This window comes from Mytilus californianus, unplaced genomic scaffold (genome assembly GCF_021869535.1).
Source record: "Mytilus californianus isolate M0D057914Y unplaced genomic scaffold, xbMytCali1.0.p SCAF_14, whole genome shotgun sequence".
NCBI lineage: Eukaryota > Metazoa > Mollusca > Bivalvia > Mytilida > Mytilidae > Mytilus > Mytilus californianus.
In genome coordinates this window covers 14,581,475-14,603,443 of record NW_026262626.1, presented here as the reverse complement: position 1 = coordinate 14,603,443, position 21,969 = coordinate 14,581,475, and the positions used below count along the sequence as shown (strand labels likewise).

General features: G+C 31.3%; 1 protein-coding gene across 1 annotated transcript; it reads left to right on the top strand.

Annotated features, from left to right (window-relative positions):
- The first annotated feature begins 1,573 nt into the window (after window positions 1-1,573).
- LOC127724244 (uncharacterized) lies at window positions 1,574-21,073 on the top strand. The gene is made up of 8 exons (XM_052231173.1): window positions 1,574-2,727; window positions 5,191-5,251; window positions 6,891-6,988; window positions 7,832-7,880; window positions 11,716-11,795; window positions 16,013-16,058; window positions 19,903-19,991; window positions 20,824-21,073. Exons 1-8 carry the CDS (start codon window positions 2,110-2,112, stop codon window positions 20,839-20,841), a joined length of 1,059 nt encoding a protein of 352 aa, XP_052087133.1. The 5' UTR covers window positions 1,574-2,109; the 3' UTR covers window positions 20,842-21,073.
- The last annotated feature ends 896 nt before the right edge of the window (window positions 21,074-21,969 follow it).

Genomic DNA, 21,969 nt, shown 5'->3' with positions numbered 1-21,969 from the left:
TAAAAGCCTTATTTATGTACAAAACAATAATCGAAAAACACATGTGATATACAGCAACTAAAAACAACCGTTGAATTATAGATTCCTGGCTTGGGACAGGTACATAATATAGAATGTGACGGGTGACATGTTCAGTTTATATACTGTCAATTCACTACTGCAAACTTGAAACAATTTATATATTTAAACAACAGGATTTGAACAATACAAATTGTATTTACTGCTTTTAATTACACAATATAAGTGAATACTATATTTTAACAGATCAATTAAGGAAACAAGTAATCAATGATTATTCACTTGTATGTACATAAAATAAAAAACAATATATTTCTCATGAATTTATCAGATATTTTTACATATTCTTAACATCAAAGAAATTGGAAGTTTGTAAATTAAAAAAAAAATCTGACAATCACCTCCCCCTAAAATGATAATGATAATATACTAACATAAAAAATCCTATTAGCAATCATAATAATAACAATAACTTAAATTTAATAATAATAATAATAATAATAATTATAATACCTTCATTGAAATTCAAGGTCGTTAATACTCACTAGTAGTAATAAAGATAATCATCACCATGATAATTATAAAAATAATGTTGTTATTTTTATAAATATTTACATAAAAAAAATTGAGTAATAACGTTTTGAGAAAATAGTTGATAGCATATCTTTAATACAATTCATCTTTACAATAAAAATAATGATAATAATAATAGTCATTTTTGTTTGTTCGATAATTATTCCATCAAAAAGTATACATCATATGTGGATTTCAAGGCGAGGGAACAGTGGGCTCAGGCTGCCACTTATGGAGCTACATATATGGTTAATGCACAGACTTTTTACGTATTCTACTTATAACTTTGCCTAGTTTTCCTGCAATGTTTCGAAATCCTTGTTCCGCATCTGTACATGTACAGTGATGTTTTGTTAAAAAAATGATTGTGAGTATGTCTTAAAAACAGTGTCACTCATTATGATTTGGGTTGCTAGTTTTCCTCATAAAAATTCCGAAAGAAATACAATTTAAGACCATATCAATGACAATAACGGGTATCATCAAATTTGTTGTTAGTTGAAATCTCCAACGGTCTGCAAACAGGTTGTATATAAACAGCAGTATGTCGAAAATTATGTCCATTATCCGGTAAACAGTAACAAAGCGTTTAAAATATCCAGACCAATCTTCTCTTGTGTTTATGGAGGAAAATCCTTTCATTAAAGCAAATGTCATTACACCGTAGAAAAAGACATTATACACTAAAATTATACTGAACATCGTAACTGATAATCCACTTTCTCTATAGCCAGTTCGGTTTATTCCACATACTACAAGAAATCCACAAACGTTGATCAATAATCCCATTGCAGTGCGGACCATTAGAACTTTCAACTTTTTCTCTTCTATTTTATCCTTTGGAGACTTTAGGATTTCATATAACGCAAGAAGAATAGCACACGAAATATCCAAAAAATCTTCTGAAAAACACATTTTCTAAACAATGTCCGACAGCTTTTAATGTCAAATAATATTATGTGTATCTATAACAGCGAGGATTCCGAGTGTATAAACATTTAAATAGTAAATACGTTGTTATCTTTAAAAGGATGAACCAAAGTCCTCATATTACCAAGAAAAAACGGTATTTGTTAATATCACTTGTGCATTTAACTGGGACACACTATTAATATTTACAAAATATCTCAACAGGTGAAATTTATAGTGAATCGTTTCGTGGTTGTGATCATTTAAATGGAATAATTTCTTACGTTAACTGTACGTTTTCAATTTATATTTTGTACTTCATTGCATATTAAAGGACTGACACGACCGTGGAGTCAATTAAAATACAACAATGGCGATGTTTATTTACTGCAATTCCTGATGTGGTCCGAAGTTACCATGTACGTCAATTGATATTATATAAAAGTATTCGCGGAGTCAGATTTGGAATTTCCTTAAAAAAACAGTGTTTAACTTTATCAATTGTTATCAGGATTACTGTATGCTTTTAACTTTCGACGATATTTAAAAACGTGTTGTGTTATACATGTATGGTATTTGATTTGAGATCTGTTCTATTTGATAGTAAATATGTGTTGCAGGTGTATTTGTGTATTTTATATAGATTTGTTATGTTCGTTCATGCTCGGTCATTATGACAGTTTTGCAAATTATGTAGGAACAAAACATCAAAACGAAACAAAAATAATAATTAAGAAAATAAGGATCTTACTACTTCGGCTAGGAATTGGATATTTGATCAACATAGCATTATTTCTAATTGTTTGTTTTGTCAATAGGAAAACTAAGGACGAAGGAGACGGCGGGTTCCTGTTATTTTGTGCAATCGTAATTTTTGCAGTATGCTTTTATGCGTTTATAACTTTTTCTCTAGTATACAGAATTTCAAGGTTTTCAAGTAATGTGGACGATCCTAAAGCTGAATATAAAGTCTCAAAATATCAAAAGTTTATGATGGTATATAAATGTCTGGATGTTATTTTCGACATTGCGGTGTTGCTTTATAGTTTCATTTTATCAGATTGGGAATTAACCGCATTTACTATCGCGGCTACGGCTGTGTTATGTACCGATGTGACACTGAATGTAATTGTGTTAATGAAAAACTGTTGTTCCGACGAGGAAAGAAGCAATAAATATGGTTCAAGTGAAAATAACCAAGCGTTCGAAACTGGTGAAATACAAGAGGTAAGAATACGTATATTTAAAACAAACATATGAATTGTATATTTATTAGTTGACAAACTTAATGTTGATGATGATCTGATAAATTCCTTCTTAAATGTGATGTAGACAACGTTCTGCAGCTCGAGGTGATCAAGCTTATCATCTGTATTTAATCATCAATATGTTAACCTCTAAACTTCTTTGTTAATTTGTTTCGTTCCGTTGCTTTTTATGGACCTTTCAACCCTTCGTTTCTTTTAATTCATATTATAAACATATATTACAATACCAGTTAGATAGTCACAAAGTTTTAGACTGTTTAAGACATCTTTACACTAAATCCGTTGTATGTTTACTTTGATTGATATTTTGTTTTGGTTCAGGTTTTTTGTATCATATAGTTGTAATTGACTTGGAACTAGCTTTCATTTACTGCAAGTATTCTTAGATCTGTAGTTATTGTCTTAAGTGGACTTGATAGTCGTTTTGATGCCGTTTATAATAATGATCTGATAAGTCAATCCCACTGAATTTTATAGTGATTTCATATGTTATGCTGTTACACCATTGTGAATGGTTAGGGGAGGGTAAGGCGTCGGCTAACAAGTTTAACCCAACCGCATTGTCTATGTGCCTGTCCCGAGTCAGTAGCCTTTTCAGCTTGCTGTGTTGTATGATTTTCTTTTCATTTCTAAAGACCGTACGATGACCCATAGTTACTAACATCTGCGTCATTTAGTCTCTGTGGCTAGTTGTCTCATGAAAATAATACCACATCTCTTAATTTTATATAAGGTATTTTGTCGGTGTACGGTGACATTTGTAATACTTTGCTGGTCTCTTTCTTAAGTAACACTTGTTGTGGTGATACAGAACAATGATTGTTTACTTTAACTTTGAAGGGCTATTCTCTGAATATTGATTGTACAAGTATGCATGAAATTTACGTTTCTTATCAATAAATTGAAATATAGGATAACAGTCGATGAGCCATACTAGTATGGATAGGACGGTATTACGTATGATGCACCGTCCATTAGTGTATTTGGGGACAAGCCTTTAACTATTGATTCCAGACAGTACTTTTTTTTAATCAAATTTGACCCAACAGTAAATATTTTTTAAGTATCATTTAAAAACCAAATTTTTGTTGTTTTTATTCACCAATTTTCATAAATACAAACTATTTTCTCTTCCCTTGTGAAACAATTTATTTTTTCAAGAATCACACGATTCATTTATATATAATAAGAATAGAAAACAACTCACAAGAAATCAAAGGTCGTTGTTTCAACTTTTTTTCTTTAAAAAATGTCATCACATAAGTTAGCTTTAATTTTTTTTTATGTACTCGATTATTTATTATTATAATATTGTTATTATCATTCTGCATATATTAGTCTTTTTAAGTTGGCAACACTTTTGTCTGATTCTATTATCTTTGTTTAAATAATCTTATTATAAACTAATGTACTGAGATGAAATGTTATTTCCTTTTCTATTCTCACTCTCACTTGTATGACAGTCACATACAATTCCAAACGAACACTATACTCTGACAAGGGTTTTACTGTCGAACGATCAGAACAAGACCAAAGGGCCCATATTTCCTAATTGAGGGTCACATGCATTATACCATTATACTTTCTTACTGCACTTCATACAAGTAGATAATTCAAATTTGAAATATACGAAAGATGCAAGTGAATAGTGATTTATTGTAATATGATACCGCATACAAATGAAGTACTGAGGTTAAACGCGATATACGGTACTTATTTGTATTTACACAATTTGTAAGCACATCATCATTACAATACGAGGTCAGTTCCCTCAAAGCAAAAAAATCAAGTATTTACACGAACAAAAATCAATGAGTGAAATCATAAGATGTTAGATGTTGAAGAAAAGGAAAACATTTTAGTTTTCTAAAAAATTCAGGGTAGATTTCTTAATTATTTTTTTTAGAAAACAGCAGAAGCATTTCTTATCAAGTAAGAACGGCGTCGGTGGTCAAGTGGTCTAAATAATTCAACTACTGTATCACTAGCCTGTCAACACGGAGGTTGTGAGTTTGAATCCCGCACGTGGCAAGTGCGTTCGACTCCAATTTTAATTGATTAGGAATGTTAATTTTCCTACCGCAAGTCTGAGGTTCTGTCCGGGCACCTTGGCTTCCTCCACTAATAAAAATTGACCGCCACGATCTATCAAAATAGTGCTGAAAGTGGCGTTTAACACGAATTAGTCAATCAATCAATTCACCCTACGTACATGCAAGTAGTGGAGATGTGTAATTCGCATATACTTTATGAATGGTGCGTCAAATTTAGAATCTAACTGAATGTGCATTAAGTAGTTCCACTGAACCTTCAACAATAACAATTAATCAACAATAGAAATGTTTACGAGAGGCATTTTTCGACTAGATCTTCACTTTGACTTAAGCTATTTAATGGTTGTTTATTTGTTTTCATTTTACAGCACAGATCGGTGGTTATAGATCATAGAAATGTTAATATAGAAGAAGGATTGCCATGGGAAGGTAAATGTATAATATGAACCTATTATTATGCGATTACTTGTGATGTATACGTCAAAAAGACAGCAACCCAACGACAAAAAAGACGTAAACAAAGTAAAATAAACCATAAAACATAAAACAAGAGACATCTATAGAGGGTAAATATAGTATTCAACAATATACAGAAGTTTGTAAAATATGTCAATCTAAAAATTGCCAAGAGTCCAGAATCATTTAACCCATTTAGCCAGATCTCTGAAAAACAATAAAAAAAAATAAAAGATAAACAAACCAAAATATGACATGAATACTACAAAATCACTGACGACGTTCCTGAATTTGGATAGACGTGTGACATGAACATGCGATTGGTGTTTTTTTTTATTATTATTTTAAACGAGAATTTACTTTACCGGGGCCTTTTATAGCTTGCTGCAGTATGCAATATGGGTTTTGATTATTGTTGAAGGACGTACGGTAACCTTAAGTGGCTAATTTCAACGTCAGGTGTACTCTGGTGGAGAGTTGTCACATTGTCAATCAAACAATACTTTTTGTTTGTATACATATACAGTTCTTGGATGGTGTAAACTTCCCACTAACACCATACACCATTACACCATTCACCATACACCATTACACCATACACCCTGTGCCATTACACCATACACGTTTCACCTTTGCACTTTACACCTTAAACATTACACCATAATGCAATTTAATTTCAAAGAAAGCGTGCGACTACAAAATTATTTATTTATTTTAAAAAACGAATTTTGATCACAATATTGTAAATTAATGTATAAAATTAAAAATCAGTTATTATCAATATTTTGCATAGTTTTAAATGTCGTACACCATTCATACACACCATTCCCGATCGCACGTTACAACACCATTACACCATTCCCCTTACAGCATACACCATAGCACCATACACCTTCTACCATTGTACCATATGGCATACACCATTACACCATACACGTTTTTTTGGGAAGTTTACACCATCCAAGGGCTGTATCATGTATCTATTACGATCAAGTAAAATTTTGGAAAAAAATTTCAAGAAATTTTAAACTGTACAAATTCTCATTAGGCATTGATCAAACAAAACATAATGTTGTAATAAAACTGTGATCGACGTCATTAAGTCTCGGGGTAATTTAGAGATCAACACACTGTATAGACCTTTATCTAATGTCGAAGATTGATTGTTGAACACACGATTGCTTTTGGTTGTTTGTTTTGTTTGGTTGCTGCCTCGAGGTCAAAACAACCAACAATAACCTTTTATAAATTCATTATATACACTCATGTAGAAAATGTATTTATGTATTTATATGTATATTTAAGCGAGTAGTAGTATTATGGGTCCTAAACGAGCTTTATAAGAGGAATACTGGTACATGTACAACAGTGCAATTGGCTACTATTTCACATAGTCAATGCTTAAAACATTAGTATTCTACAAATAATGAAGATGTACGCGAAATTATATGTTCAATATTTTATTGTCTAAAATCTGGTTCAAACAATATTTCTTATTTTCTCTGTAGAAAGTTTCCCCAAGAGAATAAAATCAGCTTTATGAATTACCAAACATTATTCGGTGTTTGTTTAACTAAATGCAACTACAATTGTTTTAATATATCTATTTCAGAAACAGATTTGGAAAGACTGCCACCAAAGTCTGCTAAGTTACCTGACAATAGTGTAAACAAAAGGTCAAATAAAGAAACAGATTATCAGCAGAAATCGGTAGATATATATGTTATGTAAACAGCCAATAGATATTGTTCTGCAAATGTAAAAAAACAGAAAATGCTAGGTAAATACTTGATCATATGATTACGTCTATAAACTACAAAATCGCCAGAAAAGATTTATTGTAGAATTATCTTATTGAAAAAGGGTATATTTGATATATTTTATTAAAATTGAAAGTAACTGATATGAATATCGATTCAATCATTTTTGAGAAAACTATTCTACTTGAGTCTCAGAAATGTTAAAAAATTGGTTATAAGTTCAAATACTGTAAGTTTTAAACAAATGTGAAAATATATTTAATATTATTAAAGTCATATGAAACGAGTTTTTTTGTAATTTAATGAGATCGAAATTATTGAATCAATGCATGGGTATGAACTAAGCTTAGTACTGTATGCAAGTTGTATACATGTATTTATAACGAATCTATAACGTATCATCGACAAATAATATTTGATTCATTTCATTTGAAGTTTCATATGACTTTAACTTTAATTAGAACTAAAGACTGCATTCATGTACCTAAGTACGAATGAAAAAGCAGCAAGGGTTTACTAAAAACACAAGAAAATAATATTATGTATTTACAAACTAGTACCTACATATTAAGATTTTAATTACTGTGGCTCATCCAGCAACTGTATAATATTGCCTTTACATGTAGGGCGGTAGTAAAAAATCGGAAAGTGTACTTGAACACACATTTGCAACGATTCAGGGGACCTTAAAAGGTACCAAGGTGGACTTGAATTCTAGAATTATTCTTGTAAAAATTTGAATATTATTATAGAAAGTATCGTAATAATTTTATGATTCATAATTCACTTGTAGTCACAAAGCGTCAGTTCGGAAGTATGTGATAATTCCGATAGAGTGAAAGGTAAGTAATCACAAGATAGATATTCTTAAATATATTTTTTGAATACACAAGGTTGGACACAGATCAGCGTGGATAGTAATAGTTTGGTTTTATTCATTGTACTTTGTGACTTTCATACTGAAGTTTGCACGATATGACAGTTTCATTTTGAAATAAAATATAAGGTCAGAATATTAAATGATTACATTCCAGTGGCAAGTATTAAGGGCTTATCGGGACGAGAATATAGTTATGTTATGTGAATATAAACCATGTTTGTGTTAGACCGACACGCTGAGCTGGAATATTAAAATGCTTGTTAACATGGAAAATTCCACAGGAAAGCATGTCAGCCTACACGGGCACGTTATTTTATTAAAAATGTGGAAACGAGTCAAATATTTCCTTTGTATATATTTTTCATAATCAGTCAACGAAAATCTGAAAATCAAATAAATGTTGTTCTATTAATATGCTACATAAAGAAAGTAATTTCTTTCCACAAAAAATAGTAAAGCAAACAGATGAATAGTATGCAAAAATTGCTTCGTATTGGACCTACTTTTCAATTGTTGATAAACAACCAGGCAAAAGTAGGCCACTTGACCATTTTTGTCATGCTTCACTAGCTCTGATTATATCTCAAATACTAGGATGTACATCCATGCTATCATAAAGGGATAACAAAATTGTATATCTTCTCTACTCTTTAAATCAAAATCAAATGAAAAGTCAATGTTGTTTAATATTATTTAATAAGGTATGAAGTTCTTCAATGTGGATAGATAAAAAAAAAAAACAACAAACAAACAAAACAAAAAACAGGTGCTATATATAGAAAGTGATTTCTTTCCACAAAAATAGTAGAGCAAACAGATAAATAGTATGTAAAGAAAAGCTTCGTATTGGAACTGCTTTTCAATTGAAAGATAACCAACCAGGCAAATGTAGGCTACCTTGACCATATTTTCTTGTTTCACTTGCTTTGATTATATCTCAAATACTATGATGTATGATGTATGATTAATCCCGTAATTTACAAATTCACTGTTTTGACTGTTTAACATTGCTAATTGAAAGGGGGCATTCGTGTCCTCGGAAACATTTTTCTTTTATTTTAATCTCTTATCAACCAAGACTTATATATATATATATATATATATATATATATATATATATATATATATATATATTTCTCTATGTCAATGAGAGATGTCACACCTTAAATGATTGAATTATGTTTATTTATCTAAAATATACTTTTCAAAAAATATACTAGTCTATATGGTTTTAGAAACAATTATTTTTGTATATACCTTCTGAAATTATTATGACGATTTTGATAATTATGGTGCAACTTGTTTTTTTTTTTTTAATTCCTTATGATCTTATGGACTTCTTAATATATTCCTTTTATGGATCGACCTTGACATTAAATTTCGCAACACGATATATATAGAGGCACTCTTCAAAGCAAAATAACACTATATTATCATGATATCCTTTGCAGAAGATGAATATTTTCTATTTAGATGATAGTGATTTAAAACAAGATCAATAAGTCAAATGATAAAGTGTCATTTAAACAGATGTTTAATGTTGACACAAAACAAACATGAATTGTCACATTTAACAAAGGAATGTAGAAAAACGTGATAAAGTTATATGTTTTTGACCTTAATTGTAAAAACTTCAAAAAAAGGAAGGAATAAGTTTCATGTTCTATCTATTGATACAGGGTTTACTTTTTATCTTTGGAAGTGACACAGACTCATAATCGCCATCTTACTTGTTGTATATATCTTCTCTAAATTTCTTTTTTATATTTAAATACATGTTAGAGATATTTACCCTCGTTGTCAGCACAATACATAGATTACTAGAGAAAACGGTAGTATTTATTCTTCCATAGGCGACAATAATTACATTTTCTAAATTTACCACTTTTTATGATAAAAACCTGGACAAAACAGTTATGTGTGATATCAGTACTTTGTTTTTTTGTTTTGGAATATGAAGTCAAATGGTATAATGACCATCACCGAACGGAGCTTTTTTATGTTATCTATAACCACTGTCATTTTACATCAAATTTATGTAAAATTTGAAGTCTTTTCAGATAATTCTCTCGAAAATAATTTCAATATGTATCAAAATTTATTTGTTAAATATATTATACCCTTACATCCAATCACAGCGCTCCTGAGTTGACTCCCTTGACCTGCCCTACATGTAGGTACACGATATGCCAAACTAAAGCTGAGAAAATGTAATACTACTTTTTTCCCTACTAAGCCTGCCGAACTTAAAAGGATTATTCCTTGTGTGACATCCATGTGTGCGCATATTTAGAGGTCCGCATTGTCGATATATTCACAAACTGTATAAAAGTCCTTCGTAAACTGGACAGAGATGCATTTTTAAACTTTACAGACAAGTCCGAATTATACTCAGTTTGTATTGCATCGGCTTAGTTTGGCAAAAAGTAATTACTAGATGTGTTTGATCATATAGTCGTCTAATAATTTCGTTACTATGGGGGCAGTACATATATATCGTATTAGGTCACTAACACACTGTGTAACTTATAATATGCTGTTGTGCAAAAAGAGGAACCACGGTAAGAGCCATTATTTGGGTCCTGAAGTTGCAAAAGATAGATAGACTATTTCGTCACAAACTCTTTGCAGTCGATATATCGCATGTGTTACGTAAAAGTTTCTCGAACTTTTGATCCAATTTAAGGACTAATTATAAAAGGTTATACGAGAAAAAGATTAATGCGTAATAAAACTGTATATAATTTTCTGTGCTACTTTGTGGAAGCATTGAATACCACAAAGTACATGAAGTAAAAGGCTTACAAATGATGGACGCAACAATTCATAACATTTCGTTTATCAGAACCACAGACATGGCGTTGTCAGTTTATTTTCGAATTATGAGTTTGAATGTACCTTAATACTCAGTATCTTTCGCCGTCTTTTACAATGAATTAAAGAATAATCAGTGATAGTCATTGACACACCCCCATCGATGTATACAATAGAGGGGGAGGGGAAGAATAATGATATTGCCTTTTTTGTGTAAAAGGTCTGTAGATGTCTTTGTTTATTTCATGCATGACGACAAGTTTATTTAAATATTTTCAAAATCTTTATTTACTTTGACCTGCTTTCAATTGTTGTCAAGGAGTCACCTTGATTCATGTGTAAATGATGCTTTGAAATGCTTGATGATTTTTTTCGTCCTTAATGAAATGTTTTTCAAAAATATAGAAAACAGAATTTAACGGCGGCCTTTCATTGAAGACGTCTTTAATAAGACAGAAATTTGCCAGTAATTGTTGGATAATTGTTTTGTGTTTGTTGTCATTTTGTCTGATATTAAATTACTCTTAGTAAATATAAAAATAATGAAATGTGGTTTTGTATATAGCTTGAATGACCCCGGTTATGCATTATTAGTCTGTAAAAAAAGTGCGCAGATCTCAGTTTATACGTATGCATGGTTCAATATTTTCCATTACTTTATTACTACAAGAAACTCGTTTGATATGACTCTAATTAAACAACCAAATGATTTCTTACTAATGGTTTTAATTAATTTTCAAAATTTTTTACATTTCATTATCTTTATGAAGAGAAATAACATGAATACAGATTGTGCTACTTTATCGCTAGTTTGTCGCCAGTCTTATTATTGGCTAGGCGTTTATCCAAACCTGCACTTAAGAGTGTACATTTGTTACCTTATCCTGGTCAGAAGAGCGTTAAAATATATACGAAAAAAAAACATGAAAAACTCGAACACAAACATTTCTTTATTGACCTTTACATTGTTTTCTTAATTAAAGAATTGAACACTGAGAGACCACCACGTTATTCTATGGTAGTTGAGAACGGCGAGGACGTTCAGGAAGAGAAAGACCAAAAGGTAGTACATTTAGAATCAAAGTGTATATGAAGTAACCGTTAACGATGATATATACATTATCTGAAAAAAGTACAAATCGATCTATTCATATTATTGTAAAACAAAAGAGTATGTTCGATAAAGCCTCCCCCCAAGGGTGACTGGGAATAGAAATATGGTCACCATTGGTCTTCCTCCGACCGGCGGTAAAACCCTCGTCAAAGTGGGGGGGGGGGGGGGGGGGGTCCGTTTGGCTGTGCGGGATGTACAAATTTACAGCCACGTCCGGTCAGAATGGGGACGTTAAATCCGGTGCCTCGTGTAAAGAGAGTGCCACGCTCTTTGCACGTTAAGAACCCTTGCAACAACTCTTTGAGGGGTCCGTAGGTGACTTGTTGCAAGGCTAAATTTCTGTCCCTATCCTATATACCCTCATTTCCCGTGGCAGTCTAAATTTCTGCGACCTCAATCCCAGACGCCTCTATTATAGAACCTACCTATTGAATTTATTGTTAATTTGTTTTCGTCCTGAATATGCATGAAATATTTGCCACTGGACATTAAGCAACCAACAATCAATCAATCAATTGATAAGGCCTCTTTCACTAGCTTACTTTTCAAATTAGATTTAACGATCGTTTTTACATTGTCTCATATCTTAAACAATGACTAGAAAGAAAAAAGATATTTTTGTTTCAAAATTTACGTATCAGCTTTCTGTTGATATCGTCAAAATTATCGAATTTGAATATGTTTTATGGACCAAACAAAATGTGCATGCGTCGACAAAAAAAAATGCTTTATAAAATGACACACTCATTGAGTTATGTTTGTTATGTATTAAACTCTCATACTTATATTTATTTTGTCGAACACTGCTCTATATGCTTCCTATATCTAATTGTGGTTAAAATCACGAAGATTTTGTTGACATCCACAAAAATCCATAATGTTATACCTTATTGTGGTATAATTTGCAAAGCTCTGTAAGAAAACAATATCTTCCCTTTTCAGTTTTCAACACAAGTAGGCATCGACCTAAACTACTTAATCTTGAAAGAATCAACTTATTGTTTTATCATCGTCTTAATATTTGATTGCCGTTTATGTCAACCTGCACTTAAGAAAGTACCGTCTTTACTTTATCATGAACAGCCTATGAACATGTTGAGACATTTTATTCCGAATAACAATTCTTATTAATCAAACTGAATACAACATTGCCTGAAAGTGTTTATAAAATACGTGCAAAGGGCAGTTCATTTTCATTTAAACCTAAGACTTCTAAATTGAAAACGTCAACTATTGATAAAAATTGCTTTAAATTAGCTGTAATCAACATAAACAATCTCAAATTAAAAATTCTGAGATTCAAAAAACTATCATGTCAGTTGTGCCAAGGATAAAAATAAATAAATCTGTGTTTACCAAGCAAATAAATGAATGAATGATATTTGTTTTGATCCGATCATATAGTTTATGTCGTCTCTTACATTAAAGTGATCATTTTCGTCTCTTAAACACAGTTATTCAAATTTACCAAACTTTGCAGTAATTTAATGGATAATCAAACATTATTCAACAAATGAATCTCATTTTGTTCCAATCAACTGACAGTAATGGCCACAGGAGACAATACTTTATTTAGGTTGGGAAACTCTCTAAAGTATTATGTGCTGAAGTTTTATAGATATGTGATATTGAAAGATTTTTCTACAAACAAGCCTCCTTTGATAATGATCAGAAGGCAAACATTGCCGCATTGCTGATATAGCTTCCGTTGTTAACATAAAGTAAATAACATGCTATTGTTTTGTAACAATCTATAGACAATGTTAACAAAATGTAACAATAGTGATTCAAAAAAGTATAATAAAAAAAAACAGAACTCCAAGGCAAATTCGAAAAGGGGAAATCTATAAAAAAAACTGACAAAATCAACCGCTATCAATCAAAGGAACAAGTGAAAAACAACTTCAATTTTCCTGACTTGGCACAGGCATGTTCCTACATGTTCATAGAAGTGAACTTATATTACTGTACTTTGTTTGTGGTCCTACGTAAGAAAATGTCTGTACCCAGTCAAGAATATGACAGTTGTTTTCCATTCGTTTGATGTGTTTGAGCTTTTGATTATGTCATTTTATAAAGAAATTTCCGCTTCGAATCCCATAACAATGCCTCAAGTCTTAATTCTGTACATTTTGCAGCTGTTTACGCATGTAATTGAATAATTAGCAATTGATTACTAGAACCGTCCGTTTAAAAATGTTAAGATCTAAAAATATCTAGCAGTTTAATTGTACAGATGTATTTAGTTTATAGTAGCTTATTCATTGTTTACTTAGTTTCTTTAATTAAAATATCGATGACAATATTTTCTAATCGGCTAGCATTTATAAGTGTTACTTGAACGGAGCTGAATGAGATATATCAACCATCAAACCCTATAGACCGCATTTGTTTGGCTTTTTTTTTCATATCCGTGATTTTTTCGTTAAGATAGTTGTGACATATTGCAGTGACTATAGTGTCGCCAAAACATATACGGAAGTTAACATAATTTTTGTTTTTCGTGATCAATGGTTAAATAATAACAGTCTTAGTATTTATTGATATAAAACATGATCAGTTCCACATGGTTATTGTATCGATAGGAAAAAATATTCAGACTTAAAACGCATTCCAATATTACAACATTAAATGGAAATTTTTCTGACAAATAGTGTTTACAAAGACGACTAGAAATAGATGATTGATACTTAGAGTACTACTTTAAGTATATCAAAATTTAAGGTTTCACTCGCAATGATAATGCTTTAGTGTCTTAAAACTGTAAAATTTGCAGCGGATTACGAAGTTCCTGAATGATTTGCAATAACTTAAAATTATGAGTTTAACGTGTTTTGTAACAATGTAAAGATCTTAATACGTCTAGCTAACTTTAATAGATGTTTTTAGTGGTAATTTCACGTCATATTCTACTTCATTTGTTTTAGTTTTGTTGTCAATTCAAAGAGTTTATAAGTGGTTAGCGTACGAAGAGGTACAACGACAAAAGAAAGGAAAACTATCTTTTAGAGATATGCAGGAATGTTGCAATGTGGCAACTTGTCCTGCTGCACAGTCAAATAAAATTTAGTCTGAAATGGACATACTGATCTTAACATTTTCTGAAAAAAGTCTCAACCTAAACATGCTTAACCGTGAAGTCTCGTTAACAGTTTAACAAAATTATCGCTGCAAAAATATCGTGCATTCGAAGCGCTTTTCTGGATTAACCTACATCAGGAACGTTAAAACCTGAAGAGTTAGTGGACAGTTTAACATAAAAAAAGCCCAATTTATCTAAGGTCTACTTTGCATAAGAACCTTATAACCCTTTATAGAATATTTTAAGTTATTTTGATCAAATATCCTTATTGCTAATTTAGTACTGTTTGTACATTTTGCTTGCAATAAACAAAGAAATGGTTAGTAGCTTTACAGAAAATTAGGAAGTTTTTGAATGTGTGTGTTGTAGATAAATCAGATCTACAGAACAGTCTGGTTATATACTGGACATATCATAATTAAATATAAACATTGTTTTTAAACAGTACTGAGTTTCCTTCAGTTGAAACGTTTGAAAATTGACTTAAAGACTGAACATGACTTAATAATTTATTGTTTAGTGTTTTTCAGAGAAAAACAATGGTTGTCTCAGTTTCAAACCACTTTTCAAGTGGATTTTTCTACACAGCTACAAAAAGGGGAATACTTTATTGAACTTTATTGAACACCATTTCATTAATGAAAAATAAAACGAAATCAGCTAAATTGCAGAAACGGGTAGAAGTGGGTTGGGTTAAGGACTATTGCAACTGCACACCTTGTGTCAATATTGGAATTGGTCATTTAAAAGAACTCATTGTTAGATAAAGATTAATATTGGGACAAATTAAAGAAGCAAGTCACCAAAGCACCATCTCTTTTTAAGCCTGTATATGTACCAGCACGATTTTCATTTCAATCCATATTCGTTTATAGATATGAAAAATAATGTGACTGAAAAACAAATTATAATTATAGCAATCAGTTAAGACAGTGTTTCCTAAGTATAACTTTAATTCCATACCATGAAGCACTAACTTGAAAAAAATAAACACAAGGAACTGGAAAGAAAACCAAACTTGAAAAAAAATCACTCGACTTATAGGCTTCGATCATACTAGGCATATCGTTTTTCATTTGAAAAGGGTTGTCAAGAAGAATACATTCCTGCAAGTAACAATGAGGTACGCAGTAAGTAGATTTTATTTTTTAGTGGAGTAAAATCTAAAGCCGAAAAAAATATGTTAGCTTAATTACATCTGAAATTTTCAAATGTTATGCTTGTTCTGTACCCAACTGTAGCCATTTGTGTTAGAAGTATTATAATTTCAGATAAAAGTCCACCGTTTAGTCTTATATTTGTCTACTGCAACACATATTTGGAGTAAATCTGTTTTCTAGCGATGTCGTTCTTGTCATCTGCGTCACTATGTTTATCTGCAGTCTTTTGAAAAAAAAGTTGAGTGATTCTGGTTGTTCTAATTATGGAAATCGTAATTTCAGTTTTAATAACAGCATGCGACATATATTTCTTGAACATATGTTTGACCACTGTGTAACAATTGCACACACACGTATTCGGTTCAAAATTATGTTCTTGGTTTTGTCTGAGTGTAATTGATCATAGTCTATCACTGATACTAATTAATCATACAAAGTATCAAAAAGTTCATTTTTAAACGTGTTTTATCAGGTTTGGCACACTACCTTATATGGATATGTATAAATTAGCATACTTATGTCCTCGCACATGTAATCATTTATTTACGCATGAAGCAATTTTTTTTACCTGGGTTTTGACCAATCCATTAGATGAGTAACAATGCATGGTGGACTATTTTAGTTCATTTATATGTTTTGGAATTTAGTATAACGTTCATTTTCACTGAACTTGTACACATTTTATTTAGGGGCCAGCTAGGGACCACCTCCGGGTGCGGGATTTCCTCGCTGCGTTGAAGACCCATTGGTTGCCTTCGGCTGTTATCTGCTCTTTGGCCGGGTTGTTGTCTCTTTGACATATTCCCGATTTCCATTCTCAATTTTGCTACGTGTTTACGATCAATCAGGAACACGTGTAATTTACTGAAATACATGACATTTTTCCATGCATTGCGGAATTAACAATTTCGCTTAGTTTTTCAATTTTTGTATAGTTATACATTTATAGTCCGTGATATAAAGTATTTGTTCCATGCTCAGAATAATGCGAGGAAACGAGTGTTTGAATTACCCGAAATATAGCCATTAATTTGATTGATGATTCCACGATGATTTTAGATAGTCGTCCTCAAGACAGCAACGGAACAACAGTGATAAACACAATTACACATAAGACAAACTTTCATTTCGATAGTTTAAAAAATTAGGGATACTTGAATTTTGGGTTCGTAAAAAAAGGGGAAGACTTAGACATGTTAGAGAGTGTCAAATATCTGTTGCGGTCACTAAAATTACCCAGTTTTTCATGAAATTGATGTTATGATATTGTACCTTCTTTTATGATTAAAAAGTCATTTAAATCGACATGATCAAGGAAGGGCATGTATTTAATAATTTATCTTTAAGAAACAAACACGTGTAATCATCAATCGGGGCCTTTTAACGCCGACTATACAGTATTAGGTTTTCTCATTGTTGAAGACCATACGGTTGCCTATAATTGCTTACATCCATTTCATTTGAACTTTGGTGGATAGTTGTCTTATTGGCAATCACACCACATCTCCTTATTTTTCTATACAAATACCTTTCAGAAAGATTTGTTTTCCATTATCTTGAAAAGAGATATTTACTATAGAATAATGTGTAATATTTTTATATTTAGAATTTGACAGGTACAGAACATGTACAAAAACCTATACCATCTATCATATTTCATCAAAACTGATCAAGACATGTCTTAACACTTGCCTCACAATGTTAACAAAATCTAGTAATGATTGTTTGGCATATTTAAGCTTTTTTTTTTTTTTTTTTTTTTGACTTTTTTCTATTTCAATCTGTTCCCTTTGTTCTGAAGGTAGTGAAGCAATATTTTCCTCGATCATTGCAATCAGCTGTAGTGTCGTTTTGTCTTCGTCTATGCAAAGTTCGTTTTCTTCTAATGCAGATATTAGAATTGTTGATACTTTTAACGGACTCGGATATTTGCTAATCTTAATTAAATCATTCATGTTGACATCCATATTTATGTGCGACAAGGACGTGAACTTTGATATGATTTGTGAAAATTGTAGCGTTGGATCTAAACCTGTTATACGTCTCTCATTTATTGGATACTTTCTCTTCTCGTTTCGATTATATACTAAGCCGTTGTTTTTTTTCTCGTTTGAATAATTTAACACTAGTCATTTTTGGTCCCTTATAACTTACTTTTCAGCGTTGAAGGTCTTCATGTAACCTATGATTGCTTAATTTACTACAATGTGTCTTTGATGGAGAGATGCCTCGTTGGCACTCACACATCATGTTATTATTTCTATATACAATGCACGTTTTATCAAACCTAAATGAGCAACATGGCACCCAATATGATCCGGAGGATTTAAATGATAGAAGCTATTCCACATAAGTCAATAGGACAGCAGCCAACCGATAAGAATACCTCTTATGTATATTTTGGGATTAAATTAGCAACAGACATACTTCATCAAAGGACAAAAGTATACATACTATGTTAAGCTTTTTACCGTCCTCGCTTTTTACATCACAATTTTTTGAGAATACTGAAAATGATGTACTTACTTTGAGATCAGGTCCTGATAAAAAGTTGACACATCTAGTGTAGATAAATCTGTGTCTGTCGTTACATCCATTTTGCCGGGCAGCCTGTAGCGCCATAAACGGAAACATGCTTGAAATTAAGCAGTGTGTCAGTGCCATGTTCTTTGGTGTTTTTTTTTCGAAGCAGCAATGTACAAACACATTTATTATGAGAGTCCCAGACACTATATTAGCTGACAGTTTTCCCATTAACTCCGCGTGTTTTTAAGTGGTAGTAAACATCGTGGTAGCCCACAATGCATTGTAGTTCATTGAGTTGATTGGTCAGTTTTTCATGGTCATGTTTACCTTCTATTTGGGAAATTACTATGCAAATATATTCTGACGTCAGGAAATCTAGAGATCCCGACCTGTTTATCACACACATATCTTATTTTTGGATCCTTATTATTTGCATACATATATTACATTAATTGTGGTTAAATGTATTTCATATATATGTTGACTTGTTACTGTTTGACGTGGATTTATTTCACAGCCACTGTTGACAGTCTCATGTTGGTCAATACAATATTAGGCAGGTTTTGCATGTTGTCATACACTTTCCGAAGAAATATGTGCATGAATCTAAAACAACTGAAATCAGAACAAATGATTCACAAATAAACGAATAAATGCAATTCATTATCCATTTATATTTTAAAATGTGCCTCGGTGTCTTTTTACAGTATTGTGAGCTTTGGTTTCAGTGCAAATTGATCATCATCCAATATTGTCCCTTTTTTGTTTTTTTTATATGGTTGGCAGTTGTCACAATGTCGACGTTGGACGTCACCCAGAGGCTATGTACAGCTTAAAATCAATAAATCATATATGATTGAACCTACCTTTTCTTATAAGTTAAGAATACACGATGCGTTATACCTGAACTTACTTTTAATTATGATTTTCTAAGTAGATATTTGCCATTATTTCATTGAGCCACGGCTTTCAAATGGTAAGAACACTTCACGGACACAATTATAAGGTTTTCCGGTATCGAATATATGTGTCAACATTTACCATGTTTATTTTCACTCTTAATATCGTCGTCACAATCCCATCCTTTGAACTCCTTTTGAAAAACCACTAATTCTTTTTTACAAAGTTCAGTAAACTGAGTGTAATATAAATTCTGTTTTATTTTTCATGTTTACCCTTGTATAAGTGATGAAAAGTCAAATGCATATGTGTATACTTATATTTAAATCATCATATTTAATAAGGGTTTCCTCACTCAATGAATTGAAAACATGTCTTTTGTTTTTAGATATGAAAGATTCATCTGAAGTAGAAAAGTCTTCTGATTTTGTCCCAGAACCAGTTGCAACGTCCGATTTTAATACATCTTCAGATTGGGTAACATTTTATAACACTTACACATCATCAAGCGGTTACATTTTCTATATAACTGACATAACTGCAGAATAGTTCACACCTGTGATTCTGTTTATATATATTGATGGCACAAGCAAAGATTTATAACAATATTTTGAAAATTAAGAAAAGTACCATTGTATACAAATTGTCAACACACTTGAGGTAGTGAGATGTTTAAAAGGTTTTGCATCTCCAAGACTTTCATAATGCATTTCATTAAATCTAAACGACTGATTGATAGGTTGTTGCTTTTCATAACTTCATTTGGCAAATGTTTTATATTTTATTTCAATTGAATATTCAGGATAATAATCTTCATCGATAAAGTTCAACTGTTGTTATTGTTGGTATTAAAGAAAAGAAAAATAATAAAACTTCCATTTACCGCAATTGTTCAGGTTACACAAAAAGGGATAATATTATTATCCGGATTTTATAAAACTACTGTGATAACTCCAAAGACTATGCCATATGATGTCTTTCGATACAAGATAGAACATTTGAATGCATTTTGTTTAACATGAATAGAACCCAATAGTAAACAGTTTTACTAATCATGCTTTAAGGAATTTCAAGATTAAACAACAGAGTAGCATATATGTAGTATATGAACCACATGAATGATATTCAGCGAATTTTGAATAATATAATACCAAAAATGCATGAATAATTGGAATCATAGCCCTCGGACACTTTAAAAATAACCCTTGCAAGCTTAGTCAGATGAAGGCTATTATACTGTTTGAAAAGACACCAGTTTTGGCGTTATAATGCAACTAAATTTCTTGCAACGGTATTAATTTTTTTTCAGGTATCAGAAATCGAATAAATAGTGCCAGATGCAGTCACCAAAGCTTATATTGAGAATTGTGAAGTGTAGTAAACAAGCAAAATCATATTAACTAACACATCAGAGTCTGAATAACATTATGGATTATCTATATTTTTCAAAAACGCTAGAGAATTCTTGGCCATATCTCCCAAGGCCAAGAGAAATGAATATTTTATTCCACTGCCCATACCTGTTTTACTTCCTGAACATTAAATATTAATTTACATAATTTTGCTCTTATGTTTGTTTTTATAACAAAACACGACATAAACAATGATAATCAGTAACGATCAAAAGCTAATTATTTATTCTTTCTTTTTTGAGATCTGAAATATTTTTTTTAAACACAAAACTTTTAACATGTTAAATATACTATATTTATTTTAAAAAAAAAACACGTTCAAAACGGTATATTCATCAACCGCACATAACGTCGCACAGGGAAGTCCCATCTGTCAGAGGGGAATATGATATTCAGTGGGGAATAGTAAGTTTTGTTATACGTCACGTGAGATAATCTCACTCAATCAAATGTTGATTTGCTATCACTATTTATATGCAGTGGAATACAATCCTTTCGTGTACTGTAAGGAGAATATAAATTTGTTTAAATTTGAGGCCCATTGTACAGTTGGTTGGGAAAGACTATAGTATGTATGTAACTAAGACAGTATAATCAAGCAAACGTTGTGAATTTTTTACTTTTTGTTATTGTGTCCATATACTTTGACATTCGATTTACGAATTCATAGTACTAGATCCCATTCGAATATTAGTAGGTCATTTGCAAAATACATTTTGTTTACAGATTATATAGAATAAGATGAATTCAAATTCAGAATACAATTGTGTAAGTGAAAAAAGTAACATCTGCAAGTCGTTAAATTAGTTTCTTTCAAATTATTTTGAAGGAGTGAAAAAATCTCGGATAATTCTCCAATTTCGTTGGTAACCTTTGACAAGGTATATGCACAAATATCCCCGTGGTATGGACATTGATATGGGTTTTGGTTTTATATGACGTTGCTATGTCGCTTCAATTAGACATTACATGCTTTATGATGAAAAAATAGACTTATCAGGGCATAATGTAATATCAACTACCAAAAAGATGAGTTGGATTTT

Excerpts from the sequence above, each read along its gene's own strand:
- LOC127724244 (XM_052231173.1), top strand. The coding sequence starts at position 2,110 with ATGTGTTGCAGGTGTATTTGTGTATTTTATATAGATTTGTTATGTTCG. Across the intron at positions 5,252-6,890 it reads AGAAGGATTGCCATGGGAAG|AAACAGATTTGGAAAGACTG; the intron begins GTAAATGTATAA and ends TATCTATTTCAG. Across the intron at positions 11,796-16,012 it reads AGGAAGAGAAAGACCAAAAG|GGTTGTCAAGAAGAATACAT; the intron begins GTAGTACATTTA and ends TCATTTGAAAAG.